Genomic DNA, 18,229 nt, shown 5'->3' on the forward strand with positions numbered 1-18,229 from the left:
GCTGACCTCAGGCATAGCATTTCGATGCCGAAGTTCCGTCTGTTTGACGCCATTTTTTTTTTTTTTTTTTTTTTTGACATTGTAATTTTCATATTTTGCCAAGATTTCTATTGAATAGAGCTTTACTAGAAAAGTAATAAATTAGCGATAACCACCAATTTAGTGACTCCTTTGTTTTTTCTGTCTGCCGAGAATGTCCCGTTAACGTTTTTGATTTCAATGAGGTTACTGTTCCAATGAATGAGTACGGGGGAATTGCCCATAGCGTCGATCATGTGAAATTGGCAAGAAAGTTTCCCATATAATGAAGTTGCTGCAGCCATTTTGGGCCTCATGCTTGAATTTCGAATATTTTGGAATTCAAGCCCATAATTTTGAGGGAAGGCTTCAAAAGGTTCAAGCCATAAATTTTCATGTACCTAAAAAAATTAATAATCGGAAGGGGAGGATTACCCCCCCCCCCTTCCGATTATTAATTTTTTTAGGTACATGAAAATTTATGTTTTCGTTGTTTCTGACAGAAAATGCATTACCCATTAACCTGCCCAGAAAAAATTTGAAATATGGGACATGCATTTGTAGTTTTTCTTTTGTGATTAAATCTAACTCTTTGACTGATTTTTGTTTTTACAGATCTAAGTATTGTTCAGTGACTTGTTTTGGAAAAAAAATCAAAAATTCAATTGCATTTCTGTAACATTGTTTTTAGTAACATTTGATGAGCAAATTAGTGATTTGTTTCCAGTGGCAGATTTACAGGGTTGGTAGCCCTTCGCATTGCATTTTTGTTTTATCCTCTCCAGGGGTTGATCAAGGCCAAAATTGGGTCCGCTTTGCTGCCCCCTTCACAAAATTCCACATCGTAAAAGCGGCCTTATTCATTAAATTAAACAAATAGTGCTCTAAAAAAGCACTAATTTTGGCGAAAATGAAGATATCGGTGGTTTTGCAAGTTGAAAATCAACCAAAACTGAAAGTTGAAAACAAAAATATTTAATGAGGCTTAAATTTTCGTGATTATGACAGGCATGCAAAAATTAAAGTCTTGGGAAAATAAGTGTTTTTACAGTATTCATCAAATAAAGAAGCTATTGTAAATGCAATAGAAAAGGATGATAATGAATTAACCTGGCCGGCTTACAACAAATACCAGTATTACAGTGTTATACATGGTGTTCATAAAGTCTCTCTACAGTAAAAAGTAAGAAAATAACCCCAAAAAACATGTATTGATAACTAAAATACAAAAACTTGTGAACAGTCTTGCATAATATAGACGAACGCGCATACGGCGTTCGCAGGAAATGTTTGGCTTTGCAGAAATTTTTTTTTTTTAAACTGCTGACGTTGGTTTAAAAACAAAAAAATTTTTTTAAAGGGAATTTTTTAGAAAATCCCAGTTTATTTCTGTTAAAGCCTTTTAAAGCACATGTAAAAAAATTATGGTTTTGGCAGTTTTCTTCAGTTGGTGAAAAATAAGCAAACTGTATGTTATTGTAAAAAAAAAAAAAAGAATGATTTAAAGCATTTTTTTTTTTGTCTTTTTCATATCTGAATATAAATTTAATTTTTTATTCAAGGGTGAGTTAAGCAAAATAATTATTTGCAGAAAATTTTCTAATTAGGATTTGTGTTCGCAGAAAGCTTTTCATTTTATCTAAGTCTGCATGTGAATGTGTATATTAATTGTTAGTTTTGATATTTTTTTTACAATAGTTGCTGAAAATGCTTACCTGTTTGTTCCATACAAACATTTACCAGTTTTATTGCCAAGCACAGAACATTGTGTTTCAGCTGTCATGGATTGAATGTAATTTTTTATATCTAATTTGAATTCATCAATATTTCTGGGATTGTTCTTATAGACGTGGCCTTTGGCTGCTGCCCACAGGTAAAACTCAGAGGGTGATAGGTCAGGTGAGCGGGCAGGCCACACTTCTTTTGAAATAATGCATTCTCCAAAAACATCTTCCAACAAATCCAGAGCTCAAGTAGCAGTGAGTGCTGTTGTATTATGCTGCTGGAAGTATGCTATCGATATTTCAATTTCGTTTAAGCAACCAATAAACGGAAATAGAACTGCAGAGAGACTTTAGGAACACCATGTTTTGGAATATGTTAACGGACATTTTTGGGGAAAAAAGTAACAAATAATTCTGAGTAATAGTCCATGTTCAGATGATCTAATTTATCGATCTAAACCTTTTTTCATTCAATCCTGCTAAGGTATGTGTGTGTATTAGGGTATCCCAAAAAGTCAAAACTTTTTCGCAAGTCCCAACCCTCATATATTTTTCCTTTAACGTCAAAAATATTGTAAAAAAGTTGCATATAATTTGAACAACGACAAACAGTGCCGACTTGAAAGTGTGAACTAGCACTTGTAACCAGGGCCCGACTAAAGTTTTTGAAGACACTGGGAATGGAATTTATTTGGTGTCCTCCCCCCTACCCTAAGCTTATTTTATATGGAGAAGCAGTAAAATATCTTGATACTTGCGTATTCACATAATTTGTACTAAATTTGGTGGTACATTATATTAGATTTAGAAAAAACAGAAGTGACATCCTATTACGATAACTAAATATAATAATATGAGATGTCGTCAAAGTTTGCATGTTGGAAAAAGGAATTTTAAGGAGGACAGTATAACTTTAAAAAGTGTTGTAAATATAGAACAAACTTTGAGTCAGGGTTGCCAGATTTAAGAACAGTAAATACGGGAGAGGCTTCTAGGAGTGAAGTGGGGGGGGGGGGAGATTTTTGAAGTTGGAGGACAAATACTAGATATGGTGTATGTTTAAGGGGTGCTTTCCGACGTAGAAGGTCTCTTCATTATAAATCTGAAAAATTCAATCTTAAACCTTACAAAATGTCGCCGATCAAAATATATAAATCATTTTCATTGCGAATGATGACGCATGCACAGAAATATTCCAACATTTGTCAATGAGCAAAGAGGAAGCAATCATTTGGTTCCTCATGGTCTTCCGCCAAAATAAAAATGAAATACAAAAAAACTTTAAATCGAAAATAATTTCTGCGTTTGCTACACTTTCCGACGTAGAAGGTCTCTTCATGGTAAATCTGAAAAATTCAATCTTAAACCTTACAAAATGTCGCCGATCAAAGTATAAAAATTGTTTTCATTGCGAATGACAATGCATGCACAGAGTTATTCCAACATTAGTCAATGAGCAAACAAGAAGCAATCATTCGACCCCTCATCGTCTGCCGCCAAAATAAAAAATAAAAAAAACATTAAAACGAAAATAATTTCTGCGTTTGCTGCCATATGATTTTTTTATTGCTCTTTATTATACTTTTTTTTACTTTATTTTTCCTCTTAAAATAAGGTCTCATTTTGTAAAATATTGTTATTAGCTAGCATACGAGACTTTAAGCCGTCCCATATGGAAATTCCCAGGGACGTGGGACATTTTTTCTAAATACAGGACTGTCCCTTGAAATCCCGGATGTCTGGCAACCCTGCTTGAACTGGTTTTGGGTTTTGGGAAAAGATTAAATTGTTGCTGGGATTTTTTTTTCTAGATTTAATATTTACATTTCGCCATTAGTGCGATATGGAATGAGTCAAAAATCCCAATTTTACCTACAAATTTGGTGCCCCCCAAATGTTAGTGCCCTGGACCCGTGCCCCATGTGCCCATGCCTTAATCTAGCCCTGCTTGTAATGCTAGGCCAAAGAAACAAAATTTCTGTTGATAAAACATTGCCCCTATTCCCCGCATGCACCACAAAAACATTTTTCAAATTACAAAACATTTAACGTCCCATACTTGGCCTAAAATGTAGGTATAACTTTCTTCAAAAAAAAATTTTTTTTTTCTGATACATAGTTTTAAAAATGGAAGGTAAATTTTACGAAATTCTTAAGCTGAAAAATATAAACAGTAAAGTAGGTAATTAGCGTTACCATAATTTTTTGCTCTCCTGCAATATAAGTCTCGCACGCATTGTACTGAGAGATATGAAATTTTTCAAGGTTAAGTTAAATATTTTTAAACATTTTTTTTTTCATTATTAATTTGCAAACGTTGATCTGAAAATGTGTTTGCCAATTAGTTTTAAATTTGATTTTTTATTTAAACATGTATAAAATTTTTTTAAAACATAAATAGAAAAAAAATTTTTTAAAGAAAATTATAAATTTTAGGCCAAGTGTAATATATTTAAATGTATTTTAATTTTAATAAATGTTTTTGTGGTGCATGTGAAGTATTGAGGCAATGTTTTGTCAAGAGAAATTTCTGATACTCACGCAAAGGACTATTCTGGTACTTCAAGTGTAAATACACATTTGATCGTACTGACAAGAAGGACTACTAGTGTGAATTGTTCAAAGACTTTTTCTGACGCATTTAAATTAAATACGCATTTGGAATATCCACATTGGCGAAAAGCCCTTTTCATGCAAGTGTTGTTCGAAGTCGTTTGCTTTCGTTTAGAAACTGAAAAAACAAATGAGGGCCCATACTGGTGAGAAGCCCCATTCATGCGACTATTGTTCGAAGGCATTTTTTACAGCTTCCAGATTAAGGACACACTTGAGAGCCCATTCTGGCGAAAAACCATATGCCTGTAAATATTGCTCGAAGTCGTTTTCTGCGAGTTCAATTTTGAGAAAGCATTTGAGAGTCCAATCTTGTGAAAAGAACCTATCCGTATAAACATTGCTCGAAGGCATTTTCGAGAGGTTACCGCTAGACGATGTATTTGAGGTTCCACACCGGCAAGAATAAGTATGATGATAGCAATTGTTGTTCGAAGGCATTTTCGGGAGGTTACTGCTTGACGAAGCATTTGAGGGGTCCATACGTACAAAATGCAGGATTCACGAGAATTGTACGTAAAAGCATTTTTTTGTGACCAATGAAGCATGGCAGGTCATATAAGAGGCCAAGCTGGTGTAGAAAGTGTTTAGAAATTAAGTATGATGATAGCTAATTTCTTCTCGTTTTAATTACTGCTCAATACATTGCTAAATGTAATCTGCCAAAAATATAATTCTTCTAGCCAAAGATCTTTTGACGTCTTAAAGAAATCTGTTGATAACTGAGCATTTGTTTCCTGGTTAACTTATACTTTTCTGTCTACCCAAAGATTTTGTTGTCTCTTCCACGGTCAACAGCACCTTTCATATTGGTGGTATATATACATTAAGGGTATGCTACATCTTTTCTGTGTCATGTAATGATATAAATAAAAATACGTTACGTGTTTGTAAAAAAGGCTGTTGTTAGCTACTAATGTGTAATAAGTATGTATGTTGATTAATTGTGCACATTTATCAGAAGTCTTTTTCTTTTGCACTTAATTTAAATATCATTACCACTATGAAATTCGGTTTTAAAAGTTAGTTCTGTATTTTTTGCTACGAATGTGTTGTATCTGCTTCAAATTGTGCAATGATCTTATAAAAATTTTGTCTCAAAACCGTAAGTTTTCTTGATACAAAACTAATCTTACTGATACAAAATTTGCAATTTTACTGATACAAAAATAAAATTTAGGTTTTCCAGCCCTGCACAACCTTTTTTCCACCTCCCTTCTAAATACTTTATCCGACTACCGGACTTCATTATTTTTTACCTTTTGTGATTCAATGCACTCTAATTTTTTTTCGTTATTTTCAGCTGGATTGCGTGACATCAGATTTCAACAAGTATGACATATAATTTTGGCTCTAAAAATACAAGCTTTTGTCTACGCATGCATCTAAACCCGTTATCAAAAATAAGATTTTGAGAAATTTGTAAAAATTCCCTAAATTTCTAGAACGAAGCAGTTTCCTCAGTGGAGAAAGGCAGAATACTCCCAGTAGTATGCAGAAGTGTATGTTGCTTAAAGCCCAGATATTTTTTTCATGTCATGTTGCCAGTAATTGTGTACTAAGCCGCATTCATTCAAATCTGGCATAGTGGTCATTTTGGCTTATACTTATCTAACATTTTAAAAAGCTTTTGCTGTTTGTCACTTATGTGTGAAAAATTAACATAGAAACTCATTAGATGTTACGCTTTTATTTAATTAAATTTTTTTGGTTTCATGTGTCCTTCAAATTGTTCCTCGTTTTTCTAGAAAAGTGATAATCAAAGGAACCCATAATATGTAAAGTACTTCAATGTGAAACTGAAACTACAGTTTTGTTAGTCTTGTTAGAAAATGTGATAGTTTGAAAAGACTAAGTTTCTGACAACGATGCTAAGAACGTAACTACTGTAAAGAATTTTTCCTGTACTTTTTTTCTTCTATATCTAATTTTGAAGTTTGTGTACTGATTAACCGTGACCCACTGGAACCTTGCTTGTCAGATATATGTACGATGATTTTGTGTCCAAAACTAATCTGATAAGTTCTACTTGCAAAAACTTCTTTTGCTGAATTTTCTGATTACAAGCATATTCACATATTTGATCACTGTTGAAAATTAAATGTAATGGCGTATTCTTCAAAGGTCCCTGTTGCTGAGAAGCTGCAGACATGTGAGCATTGTTCAAAGGCATTTTCTCTTGTTTCATATCTTAAGAGGCATGAAAGAATCCATTCTGGTGAAAAGCCACATTCGTGCGGACATTGTTCCAAGACATTCACTAACTCTAATAATCTAAAGAAACATATGAGAGTGCACACTGACGAAATACCCTACTCATGTGACTATTGTTTAATGCCATTTTCTACTAGTTCACGCTTAAAGACACATTTGGGAGTTCACACTGGCAAAAAGCCTTATTCATGTGAACTTTGTACGAAGGTATTTACTCGAGCCTCAAGTTTAAAGACACATTTGCGAGTCCACACAGGTGAAAAACCATATTCGTGTGAACTTTGCTCAAAGGCATTTTCTAGGGCTTCAATTCTTAAGATACATAAAAGAATCCATACAGGTGAAAAGCCCTATTCGTGTGAATATTGCTCAACGACATTTCATAATCCTTCAAGCTTAAAGACACATTTGCGAGTTCACACTGGTGAAAAACCCTATTCATGCGAACATTGTTTTAAGTCATTTGCTCAATATTCAAGTTTAATGAGACATATCAAAATCCATACTGAAAGAAAACTGTATTCGTGTGAAAATTGTTCAAAGACATTTTGTAAGGCTTCAAGTCTTGAGATACATAAAAGAATCCACACAGGTGAAAGGCCCTATTCGTGTGACTATTGCTCAAAGACATTTCATGATCGTTCATGCTTTAGGAAACATTTGCGCGTCCACACTGGTGAAAAACCCTATTCTTGCGATCATTGTTCTAGGGCATTTTCTCAATATTCATGTTTAATGAAACATATGAGAACGCATACTGAGTGAAAACTGTATTCGTGTGAATATTGTTCAAAGACATTTCATGATCGTTCAAGCTGTAAAACGCATTTGCGAGTCCACACTGGTGAAAAACCCTATTCATGCGAACATTGTTCTAAGGCATTGGCTCAATCTTCAAATTTAATGAAACATATGAGAACGAGCTCATACCGAGGGAAAACTGTATTTATGTGACTATTGTTCAAAGGCATTTCTTTACACATTCAACTCTCAATAACTCGAAGTCCCAAGGGACCTGTTAAAACTTTCGAGTAATCGGTAGTTTCTGTTATAGGAAGTTCCTTTTCCAGCCTTCTCAAGAATAATTTGTATTTTATTTTTCATTAATAGTGCTTAACTATAACACTTATAATTAGGATAAAATTAAGTTTCTTATGTACAACATAAAAATTTCTTTGCAGAAAATAAATTTTGTTAAAGTACTTAGAAAAAGGAAGTTATTTTTGACTGCTTACATTTTTGTTTTTAATCACATCTTAAAACGTCAATTTGTAAACACAGTTTGCTCATCTACTTTTTCAGAATTTTTCAGGTACTGTAATAAAACATTTACAAAATCCTCCCTCCAGAAAAAGATTTTAGACTGATCCCATTCGTTCGTCACTTTAGCTTCCTTATCGTTGCTCTTGAATAAATCACAGCTCTTAAAGCAGTTTTTTCTAACTGAAGTTTCTCTAGCAGACAGTTTCAATATTTAAAGCACAATTATTTACGCCATATAGAAACAAAAAACGTTTTTTTTTTCAATTATTGGCAACGTTTCTATTCTGAAATTAAGGCAGTGAAATTTTATGTAATTAATGTTAGTTTTTATGTAATTAATGATTCAAAAACATGGGGTAATTGGGTATACATTACATTTTACCAATCAGAAGGACAAATAATAATTTAATTGGACTACAAACATAGGCATGAATGTGCATCATCAGTACCCAAGGTAATAAATGCTAAAAATGATTTGGAAGGTTGTTTAAATTTGCTTGAATGTCCTGTAACAAAAAACTACTTTAATTTTTCTTATGCTTCAGACCTAAAGAAGTATTTGAGAGTCCACACTACTGAAAAACCATCTTTGACAATTGCTCAAAGACTCTTCTGGTACTTCAAGCTTAAAGACACATTTGGTCCGCACTGATAAAAAGGTCTACTGTTGTTCAAAGACAATATCTGACACATTGAAGTTCAAGACGCATTTGAGTAAACATTGGCGATTAGCCTTTTTCGTGCGAGTGTTGTTCGAAGTAATTTGCTTTCGCTTCAAAATTGAAACAACTTATGAGGGCGCATACTGGTGAGAAGCCATATTCTTGCCATTGTTGTTGAAGACAGTTTTCTATGGGTTGGGACTTGAAAAGACATTTGAGAGCTCTTACTGGCGAAAAGCCCCATTCATGCAACTATTGTTCGAAGGCATTTTCTACAGATTCCTGCCTTAGGACACACTTGAGAACCCATTCTGGCGATAAGCCATATACCTGTAAATATTGCTCGAAGTCGTTTTCCGCGAGTTCAATTTTCAGAAAGCATTTGAGAGTCCAAACTTGTGAAAACCCTATTCGTGTAAACATTGCTCGAAGGCATTTTCGAGAGGTTACAGCTTGGAGATGCATTTGAGGGTTCACTCAGGCAAAAAACCTGAGTGATGATGTGTAAAAGCGTTTTTTGACAAAAGGAGTTTGGCTACTCATGTAGGACGCTAAGCTGGTATAGAAAGTGCTTAGAATTTAAGTATGATTATATCAAGTGTTGTTCGAAGGCATTTTCAAGAGGTTATTGCTTGAAGAAGCATTTGAGGGGTCCATACGTATAAAATGCAGGATTTACGAGAACGGTATATGTAAAAAAGCAGTTTTTGAGACCAATGAAGCGTAGCAAGTCATACAAGAGTGCAAGCAGTTGCTAGAAAGTTTTTAGAATACAAGTATGATGATAGCTAATTTCTTCTCGTTTTAATTACCGGTCGGTGCATTGCTGAATGTAATCTGCCAAAAAAAAAATTCTTCTAGCCTAAGATCTTTTGTTGTGTTAAAGAAACTGAGCATTTGTTCCCGTTAACTTATATTTTTCTGTCTACTTAGAGATTTTTTTCTCTCTTCCACAGTCAACATAATCGTTCTTATGAGTGTGTTACATACATTAAGGGTATGCTAGATCTTTTCTGTGTTATATAATCTATTTAAATAAAACAGAGAATATGTATGTATGTGTGTTTATACGTTTCCTTTACAAATCCAGTTTATGTCGGATTTCGACCAAATTTGGTAGGGAGGTAATTTGGTATTCCGAGAAGTAACGAAGGGGAGGGGGGGGGGAGGGTTCGAACGCCAAGAAAAGAACCGAACCGTTCGAATTTTTAATTTTAGGACCAGGAAATTTCATTGAAATGGCTCTTTCTACCGAAATAAATTATCCGATCAGTTCGATTTGGCGCCATTCAAAAGCACGCGAAAAACACCCATAGACTTTTTTCATTTCTTCCGAGTTTTCAAAAAAAAAAAAAAAAAAATCTGTAAAATCACCGGGGAAAAATTTAAAAGCACTGTTAAGCTTAATGGAACAGAAATTTTAAATTCGGAAAATTATCATTTGTGCCATCTCATTTAAAATTAGCGTTCAGAAGGTTGCCACTTTTTTTTTTTTTTTTTTTTTTTTTTCTCGTCTGTGATTAAATAAAATTTTGTTTTCCTTTTAAGGTAAAAATTTCTCCTTTTGATTATTATTTGGCGATTTATCTTATTTCTTTTTTTTTTATAATTTTATTTTGGATTTTCGCTGTATCAATGTAGGGTTGAGTTAAATATTTTCGGGAACTTTTAATTTGCCGTTATCTTTTCTTTCAGAATGATTATTTTGACGGGGAGTTTTATAGTATTTTTTTTTTCTACAGTTGAAGCCTGATTGTTGAACACGCGTCACTTGACATAACTTTTTATTTTCGAGGTAGACCGTGCAAAAGCCGGGCAGTGCAGATTGTGATATGAATAAAAATACGATATGTGTTTTTAAAAGAGATTGTCGTTAGCTACTAATATGTGATAAGTATGTATTTTGATTAATTGCACAGATTTACCAAAAGTCTTTTCTTTCACACTTGTTTTAAATAACAAGTACAGCTACAAGATTCAGTTTTAAAAGTTATTTCTTTGCTTTTTGCTACGAATGTGTTGTATTGGCTTCAAATTTTGTTCTGATTTTATAAAAATTTCGTCTCAGAACCGTAAGTTCACTTGATACAAAAGTGATATTTTTGATACGAACATTGGTGATTTTACTAATATAAAACTAATATTTCTGATACAAAATTGGTAATTTTACTGATACAAAAATAAAATTTTGGTTTTCCACACCTGCACAACCTTTTTTCCACCTCCCTTCTAAATACTTCATCTGACTGCAGGACTTTATCATTTTTGACCTTTTGTAATTCAATGCTATCTATTTTTTTCATTATTTTCAGCTGGATTGCGTGATATCAGATTTCAACAAGTGTGATACATAGTTTTGGCTCTAAAAATACAAGCTTTTCTCTACGCAGGCATCTAAACACGTTTATCGAAAAAAAAGATTTTGAGAAATTAGTAAAAATATCCTGCATTTCTACAATAAAGCAGTTTTCTCAGCTGAGCCAGTGAAGAAAGGCAGAGCACTCCCAGTGATATGCAGAAGTGTATGTTGCTATAAGCTCAGATATTTTTTTTTTTTTCATGTCATGTTGCCAATAATTGTGTATACTATACCGCATTTATTCAAACCTGACATAGTAGTCATTTTTGTTTATACTTATCTAAACATTTTAAAAAGCTTTTGCTGTTTTTGTACTGATGAACCGTTACCCACTATAAAACCTTGTTTGTCAAATATTCGTACTGTAATCTTTTGTCCAAACTAATAAAAAAAGTTCTACTTGAAAAAACGTCTTCCACTTAATTTCTGATTAAAAAGCATATTCAAATATTTGATTGCTGTTGAAATTGAGATGTAATGGCGTACTCTTCTAAAGTCTGTGTTGTGTGAGAAACAGCAGCACTCATGTGAGCTTTGTTCAAAATCATTCTCTCGGTTTTCGGACCTTATGAGGCACGAAAGAGTCCATAGGCGAAAAGCCATATTTATGTGAACTTCGTTCAACGACATTCACTCGAGCAAGTATGAGGCGCGTAAGGAATTGTGTTCCTTTTTACAAATGTTTTTTGTAACCAAATGAATAAGTTTGAGTATGGAAAAAAAAATTAGAATATACATATCTTAATTTAAACGAGAATTTCCGCTATTTTTTTGGCCAACTCCAGAACACACGGAAAATTTTCGAAAGGGGTGTTTTTTTACTGGTTATTTAACGGGTAGCAAATTCAAGAAGATGTATGGTAACTTCTTCGCGTAGAGTTAGAGAGATAGTGGTGATATACTGATAGGCAAATTGGCTGAGTATCCAATACAAAAATAATCGGAGAAAGATAATGCGTCGGTGCTGATTAACAATAATTTTTAAATGACAATGTAGCTTAATTCTTCAAATTCTTATCATTTTTTCCTATAGAGCTAGTTAATGATAGTTACTTTGTTTTCTGTGAGTGATGATTCCTTTTCCTCAATTTTCAAAATTTTCCTATAAAATATTGTTTGAAAATTTTATTCATATCTTGTATACCAATTTCTTTGTTCAAAAATTTGTATCCTGTTTTTATTTCGATATAAAAGTTAAATATTCAATTAGTGGGCTGTTGTCTTGTTTAGTTGTGGACTTCTTTACTAATAAAACGCATGTAATGCAAACGTTTTATCTTAACGAAAATTATAAGGTAACCCTAAACCACGATACTGAAGATAGAGGGCGCGAAGAACAGTATTGAAAGCAATGATGTATGTGCGCAGCATTTTATATGTGAGAAATGTACAGATGAACATAAAGTTTAAAAAAAAAATTAAGTACAAAAACTAGCATGACTTCAAAGTAGTCATAAAATTAAAAATAATCACAGTTTTAATTTAATAATTCTAAAATTTTTACTAAATGAAAAGGGCAGTGATTTTATATGAAATAGTTGATATGGTAACTGAATTACAATGAAAAAGAAGGAGCTTGAGCCCCAGCATTCCCTCGAGCTGTGGGGCGGGGGGGGGGGGGACAGTAAGAAACGCATAGAAGTAATGAACTATAGAACCTTCTTGTTTTTAATATAGATATCTATGCATTCAATAAACAAATGATTTAGGCTTTTTTCTTTCTATATTTGTACTATTAAATTGCAACTATAATACAATTTATTTTCGCGAAAAGTAAGATATCGTTGATTTTGCGAATCGAAAATTTCGGAAATGTAACATGAAAGGGACCGCAAGTTGAAAAATACCAAACAGAACTCCTTTTTGCATATTAAAAAGCATTTTTAAAAACATTCTATTGCAGGCGTCTCGCGTATTATTCGTTCTTCTGTAACACGGTTTCGATATTACACGGTGCAAAACTTTAATTTAATATTACACGGTTTTAATATACCACGAGTTTTAAAAGCTTTATTTCAAAAGATAATTTCATTTTTTAATTAGTAAACTGTTAAAAAATGTATGATAAAAACATAAGTTTTCACTTTGATGTTATGAAACTTTTACGAAAAGTTATCTATCCTTGGCTAAGGCCCCTATACAGACGAGACGGCAGCATCAGCTTAAAATTAGCCTTTTTGGATCGGAGCGCGTGTTTGAGTGGTTGTCTTTTCTGGCGAGTAAAATCGCGTTTGGTGATTGTTCACTGCGAGCGATTATTCGCAACTCCAAGAGCTCGAATACGCTACCTTGCGGTGATTTACAAAACTGCCGAAAAAACTAAAACATTGCGTTCCACATATTCATTTTGGGCAAAACAAACAGTTTGTTATGTGTATTTTTTTTATTTGCATAATTCATCATTATGAATCGTCATCCGCAACAGCGTAACATCACAAAATATCTGATATAAACTGTGAGTACACATTTTATTTATCTTGTTCTGAGTGAATTTGAATAAATATCAGTTTTTCAATTCGATGAAGAAAAGCGGACTTAACAACATTGACTGGACACTATAGAGCCATACTGAAAAATTACTGCTTTTCCGAAACCTAATTCCACATAAATGATTTACATAACCTTGTTACTATAGCATCCAGCTGAAATGGACAGTATGCAAATAAATTTTCTTGAAAATATTTATCTCAGAACAGATTGAAAAATCTAGAAAGAACGTTAAGAATTTGAACAATAAAAAATAAAAAGCTTGGAATTTTTATCGCTAAAATATCGCGCCAAATTTACTTTATTTGCTCTGCAAAAGCTGACATTATCGGTGGAAGAATTTCGCCAAAAATCTGTTTATAGGGTTATGGTTTTAGTATTGTGTGAAAAGAATAATGTATCTTGAAAATATTTCGGCATATCAGTTAAATCATTTTCGTGACGAATGAATTAAATGCATGATGAATTCTTTTGATATCCAATCATATAGTCATAGAAATAAATTATCTAGTGTTAAATGCTACTCTTAACATTCTGTCACGTATGTGCACTATGTGACAAAAATGTCAACAAATGCCGGACAATGTCACGAAGCTGGACATAATATGTACTAATGTATAGAAAAAACAGTACAAAATGAAAATGCTGTTCGAAGCGAACCAAAAATTTATGAATACCGAATTCAACATCGTGAAAATGGCTGCATCAGAACAACTTACTGTGTGTTCTGCATTATTTTTTTACTTTCGTAATACTTTTTGATTTCTAATCTCTTTCTACATGGGTCAAAATAACCAAAAGACTTTGAAAAAATCTTTTCAAATGAATAAAGAACAAAAAAATCACACCTGCTAACAAAAAATTTCTGTCATTTCCTGTTTAGAAAGCAATTTATACGTTACGGCGTGCGTTTGTTTTAGTTTTTCTTCGTCCGCCATTAGACAGTGGACAGCAGCGTCCCCTATAGTTTGTTGGAGATGCGAATGGAACTGAAGCACTCGAATACGCTACCTTGCGGTGATTTATATAACTGCCGAAAAAACTAAAACATGGCGTTCCACGTATGTCTGCTGACGTAAACATAGGCAGTTTGTTCTGAGTATTTATTAACGCATTCGATGTGTCTTGATTGCTTTCAGCAACAGAAAGTGTTTTGTTCCTTAATTGTATTCTCGAGCTCCTCAAAATAATGTTAGTTTTCATTATTTCCATCTAAAAAGTGAGTTGACTGTCGTAAATGGAATGTCATAATATCCTCAACACAAGAAAATTCTAGATTAGCAAACTTCGCATTTGCAAGTCTATTCGAAGCATTTTTTTTTTTTTTTTTCCCCGAAGAGGATAACTTTATGTCAGGTAATTTTTTTTATTGTTTTGTGTGAATTTGAAAGAATATGTTGTTTTTTTTTAAATCTTAAGCTCAAAAGAAGAATAGTATGCAAAATATTTTCTTGAATATATTTATCGTAGAACGGAATGAAAAAACGTTTAAACGCTGAGAATTTTCATCGTCAAAAATAGTGGTATTTTAGATTTTAGTTTAGGGTTATAGTTTTTAGTATTGTGCGTGCGGAGAACAATTGGTAAGATTTTACATGTCAGTAGTTTACCCATTTTTATTTTTTATCCTGTGTGGATTAAAATGTTAGAAAGATAACAGAATTCGATAAGTTTAAAGAAATAATGGAAGATCAATTAAAAAGAAAACTACCGCTATGTATCAGTGCGAATTTTATTGATGATGCATGACAGAATTAAATCATAATTCAGAAATTAGAAACATACGAAACCGAATGTTAAACAATTACCGCTAGCCAAACAAAACAAAGAACTTTCATCTTTCTCTTTTGATAACACTGATAAACAAAGGTTTATTTACATGAAATATTTATAGTGTTCATATGGCTACAATAAAAATGTAGTTTCATCAAGAATTGTTAAATTTCGAATTCAAGCATCATGGAAATGGCTGCTTCAGAACAACTTACTGTGTGTTCTGCATTAATTTTTTACTTTCGTAATACCTTTTGATTTCTAATCTCTTTCTACAAGGGTCACAATAACCAAAAGACTTTGAAAAATCTTTTCAAATGAATAAAGAACAAAAAAATCATGCATGCGAACAAAAATTACTCTCATAACCCTAAGTTTAGAAGCAATTTATACGTTACAGCGTGCGTTTGTTTTAGTTTTTTCATCGGCCATTAGACAGTGACTGTAGCGTTTCCTATAGTTTGTTGTAGAGTTGCGAGTAACTTTACTAGCAGTGCAACAATGAAAAATCCGATCCAAAATGGCTAAATATAGCGGCTCTAGAATCCCTATAGCGGCTCTAGTCCTTGGCTTACCAAAAACGTCATCAACTGGTACAACCGGTTTATTCTATTCGAACGGATTCCTATTCTGGGCTGATGAGTGCTAAAAAGCACGAAACTGCAGTCCTCGGATGGAATAACTGAGCTGGTGGTGTATTTTATGTATTTCTGCCTTAGCCCTGGCTTAGGGCGGTAACTTACTACAAAATACCCTGTGCATGTCATTCCAAGACTGGCCTATCCTCCACGTTCCATGTTCTCTCTCCTGATTATCGTTACGGTTTAACTGCAACCGTCAGATAAAGGGCATGTGTTATCCAGTTATGCTTATTTTTCTAAAATTTCATCGGTTCGATATTAAGAAGATGAACGCGGATTGAAATTCCGCAGTAGAATAATAGTTGCTCTTTCAATTGCCGGAATTCAATGTCGAGAGAGAAGTTTCAAGTACTTCTGGCAATTGTAAGACATTACATTCATCAAAACAAGTAAGTTGTGGTTTTCACATAACCTTTTTTTTTTCACATTGTCATTGTGTAGGCTCTTTTCCAAATGTTTCATTTTAATGGAACTTATAATGTTTATTTATTTTTCTATATACTGTAGAACCTTGTTTGTCCAGATCAAATTTGTAGTTTAAAAAAAAAATGATCAGATAGATTAGCTGAACTATAACAACAAAAGGAAAGCTTGAGATTGACCGTGCTGTATTCAAATGACACACGTGTTTGCGTAGGCGGGTGGTACTCGAAAAGAGGGGGGATAGGGGGCTTATGGGGGGCTACAGCTGACTTTTTCGATGAGCTGAAGTTTAACATTATCATTGATTGCATAAGTTTAGGGCAGTGGTAGGAAGTAGTGTGCTACAAGTAGCAACGATACTGTAGTAGCTGCATTTTTTAGTATTTTTTAGTGTAGTGGACTACTTAAGAAAAAAAAAAGAAAAGTAGAGTCGTGAGTAGTTCGCTACAAAAAAAAGCAGTTTGTATCGATTTCTGAAAACTACTTTTAAATAAAGTTTAAAAAAAAAAAACGAGATTTCAAACAATCTGACTGGTGCAAGTCTTCAAGAGTAAAACTTGCATCAACCAGATTCGTAAGACTCTGAAAAATACCAGATGCCATCAGACATATTTTGACGCAATACCTTCTATCTGTTCGATGCCATTAGTTTGTTTGGCATCAAAATTTTCACATTTCCCCAATATTTGCCTTGTGTAAAGCATGGTTTAGAAAGAGAAGAAAGGACATGTTTGTGTTTTCTGTGGGCAGAGAATCTCGTTAAATCACAAATAGTGCGGGGAACCTGAAGTGTCAGCAGAGAATGTCCTTTAGAATCCACAGCATGGATGAACATTTTTGACTTCAATGAGATTATTGTGCCAATATCCTCCTAATATGGAAACTACAGTAAATGTAATGGAAGAAGATAATATTGAACTGGCCGGCTAATAACAGATATTACAGTGTTATAGAAATGTATGACAGCGGAAATTTTTCTGTTTCAAGCAAACTCTGCCACCTAATCAAAAAGCTTTGGATATCAATGTCATCCGCATATACAGTCAAATCTCAACTTACACGAGGGATGCGTTCTAAGACTTCTCCCATAGGTTGAAATTTCGTGTTGTAGAAATCTATATGGTTTTTCATGAACAAACCAATTAATTTTAGATCAGAGCCCGATCATTCTGATATTCGACATGGGGCACATTTCTATTTCAGTGCACCCCTAAGACCCAACTAAGATCTTTGAAGACACTGGGCAGAAGTTCATTTTGTGTGGCCCCCCTCCCATTCCCGGTTATTCTAAACAATGAAGCTTTAAAATATTTCAATACTTGCATACACAATCATGCTAAATCTGGTGGTACCTCATATCACAATGTATACACATTTTAAATGTAGAAGCGATATAGTATACGATAATTATATAAGATGTGGTTAAACTTTGCCCGTTGCAGTAAACCGTAAACATCAAAGTTACGTATGTTATAACTTTTAATAATAAATGCAAACTAAACTTGGAGTGGTTTTGGTACTTGCAAAGAGATTAAAATTTTAAGGGAAACTTTTATCAACCTATAAGAGATTTTTTCCTTGTCTTGGCATTTGCAAAATATCAATGATATCATTACTCTAGATTCTGAGTGAAATCATTAGTTTTAATTAGCATGACAAACTAAATGGATTTTGGGCCCCCCTGAAATTTAAGAGGAGGGGCCTGTGCCCCGCATGCCCCTGCAGTAATCAGGCTCTGTTATAGACACTTGAAAACATCCCTCAAATTGTTTTAACTCATTTCTTAACTTCCTGTTACGGAATTCAAACATAGAGAACTGAAATTTTACTGTATTTTTTAAAAAGAGCTGTGTTATTGAATTAAAATAGTTTTAGGATGCACAAAATCAATGGGAGAGAAATGCATAAAATTAAACACCATGGTACGTATAATATGTAGCAATAATAAAATGCAGCTCTTCAATAGTACTGTACAGTCGATACAATTATTATGTGATGCACTTTTTAGTTCAAGCGTATTGAAAAGTTTCTTTAGTTGTCAGAAACTTTCTG

The 18,229-nt window shown here is 33.4% G+C and overlaps 1 protein-coding gene across 1 annotated transcript; it reads left to right on the forward strand.

Moving 5' to 3' along the window:
• The first annotated feature begins 6,461 nt into the window (after positions 1–6,461).
• LOC129227943 (zinc finger protein 271-like) lies at positions 6,462–7,739 on the forward strand. The gene has a single exon (XM_054862566.1). The coding sequence runs from the start codon at positions 6,462–6,464 to the stop codon at positions 7,332–7,334; it is 873 nt and encodes a 290-aa protein (XP_054718541.1). The 3' UTR covers positions 7,335–7,739.
• Positions 7,740–18,229: the final 10,490 nt, after the last annotated feature.

Source organism: Uloborus diversus, chromosome 8 (genome assembly GCF_026930045.1).
Source record: "Uloborus diversus isolate 005 chromosome 8, Udiv.v.3.1, whole genome shotgun sequence".
NCBI lineage: Eukaryota > Metazoa > Arthropoda > Arachnida > Araneae > Uloboridae > Uloborus > Uloborus diversus.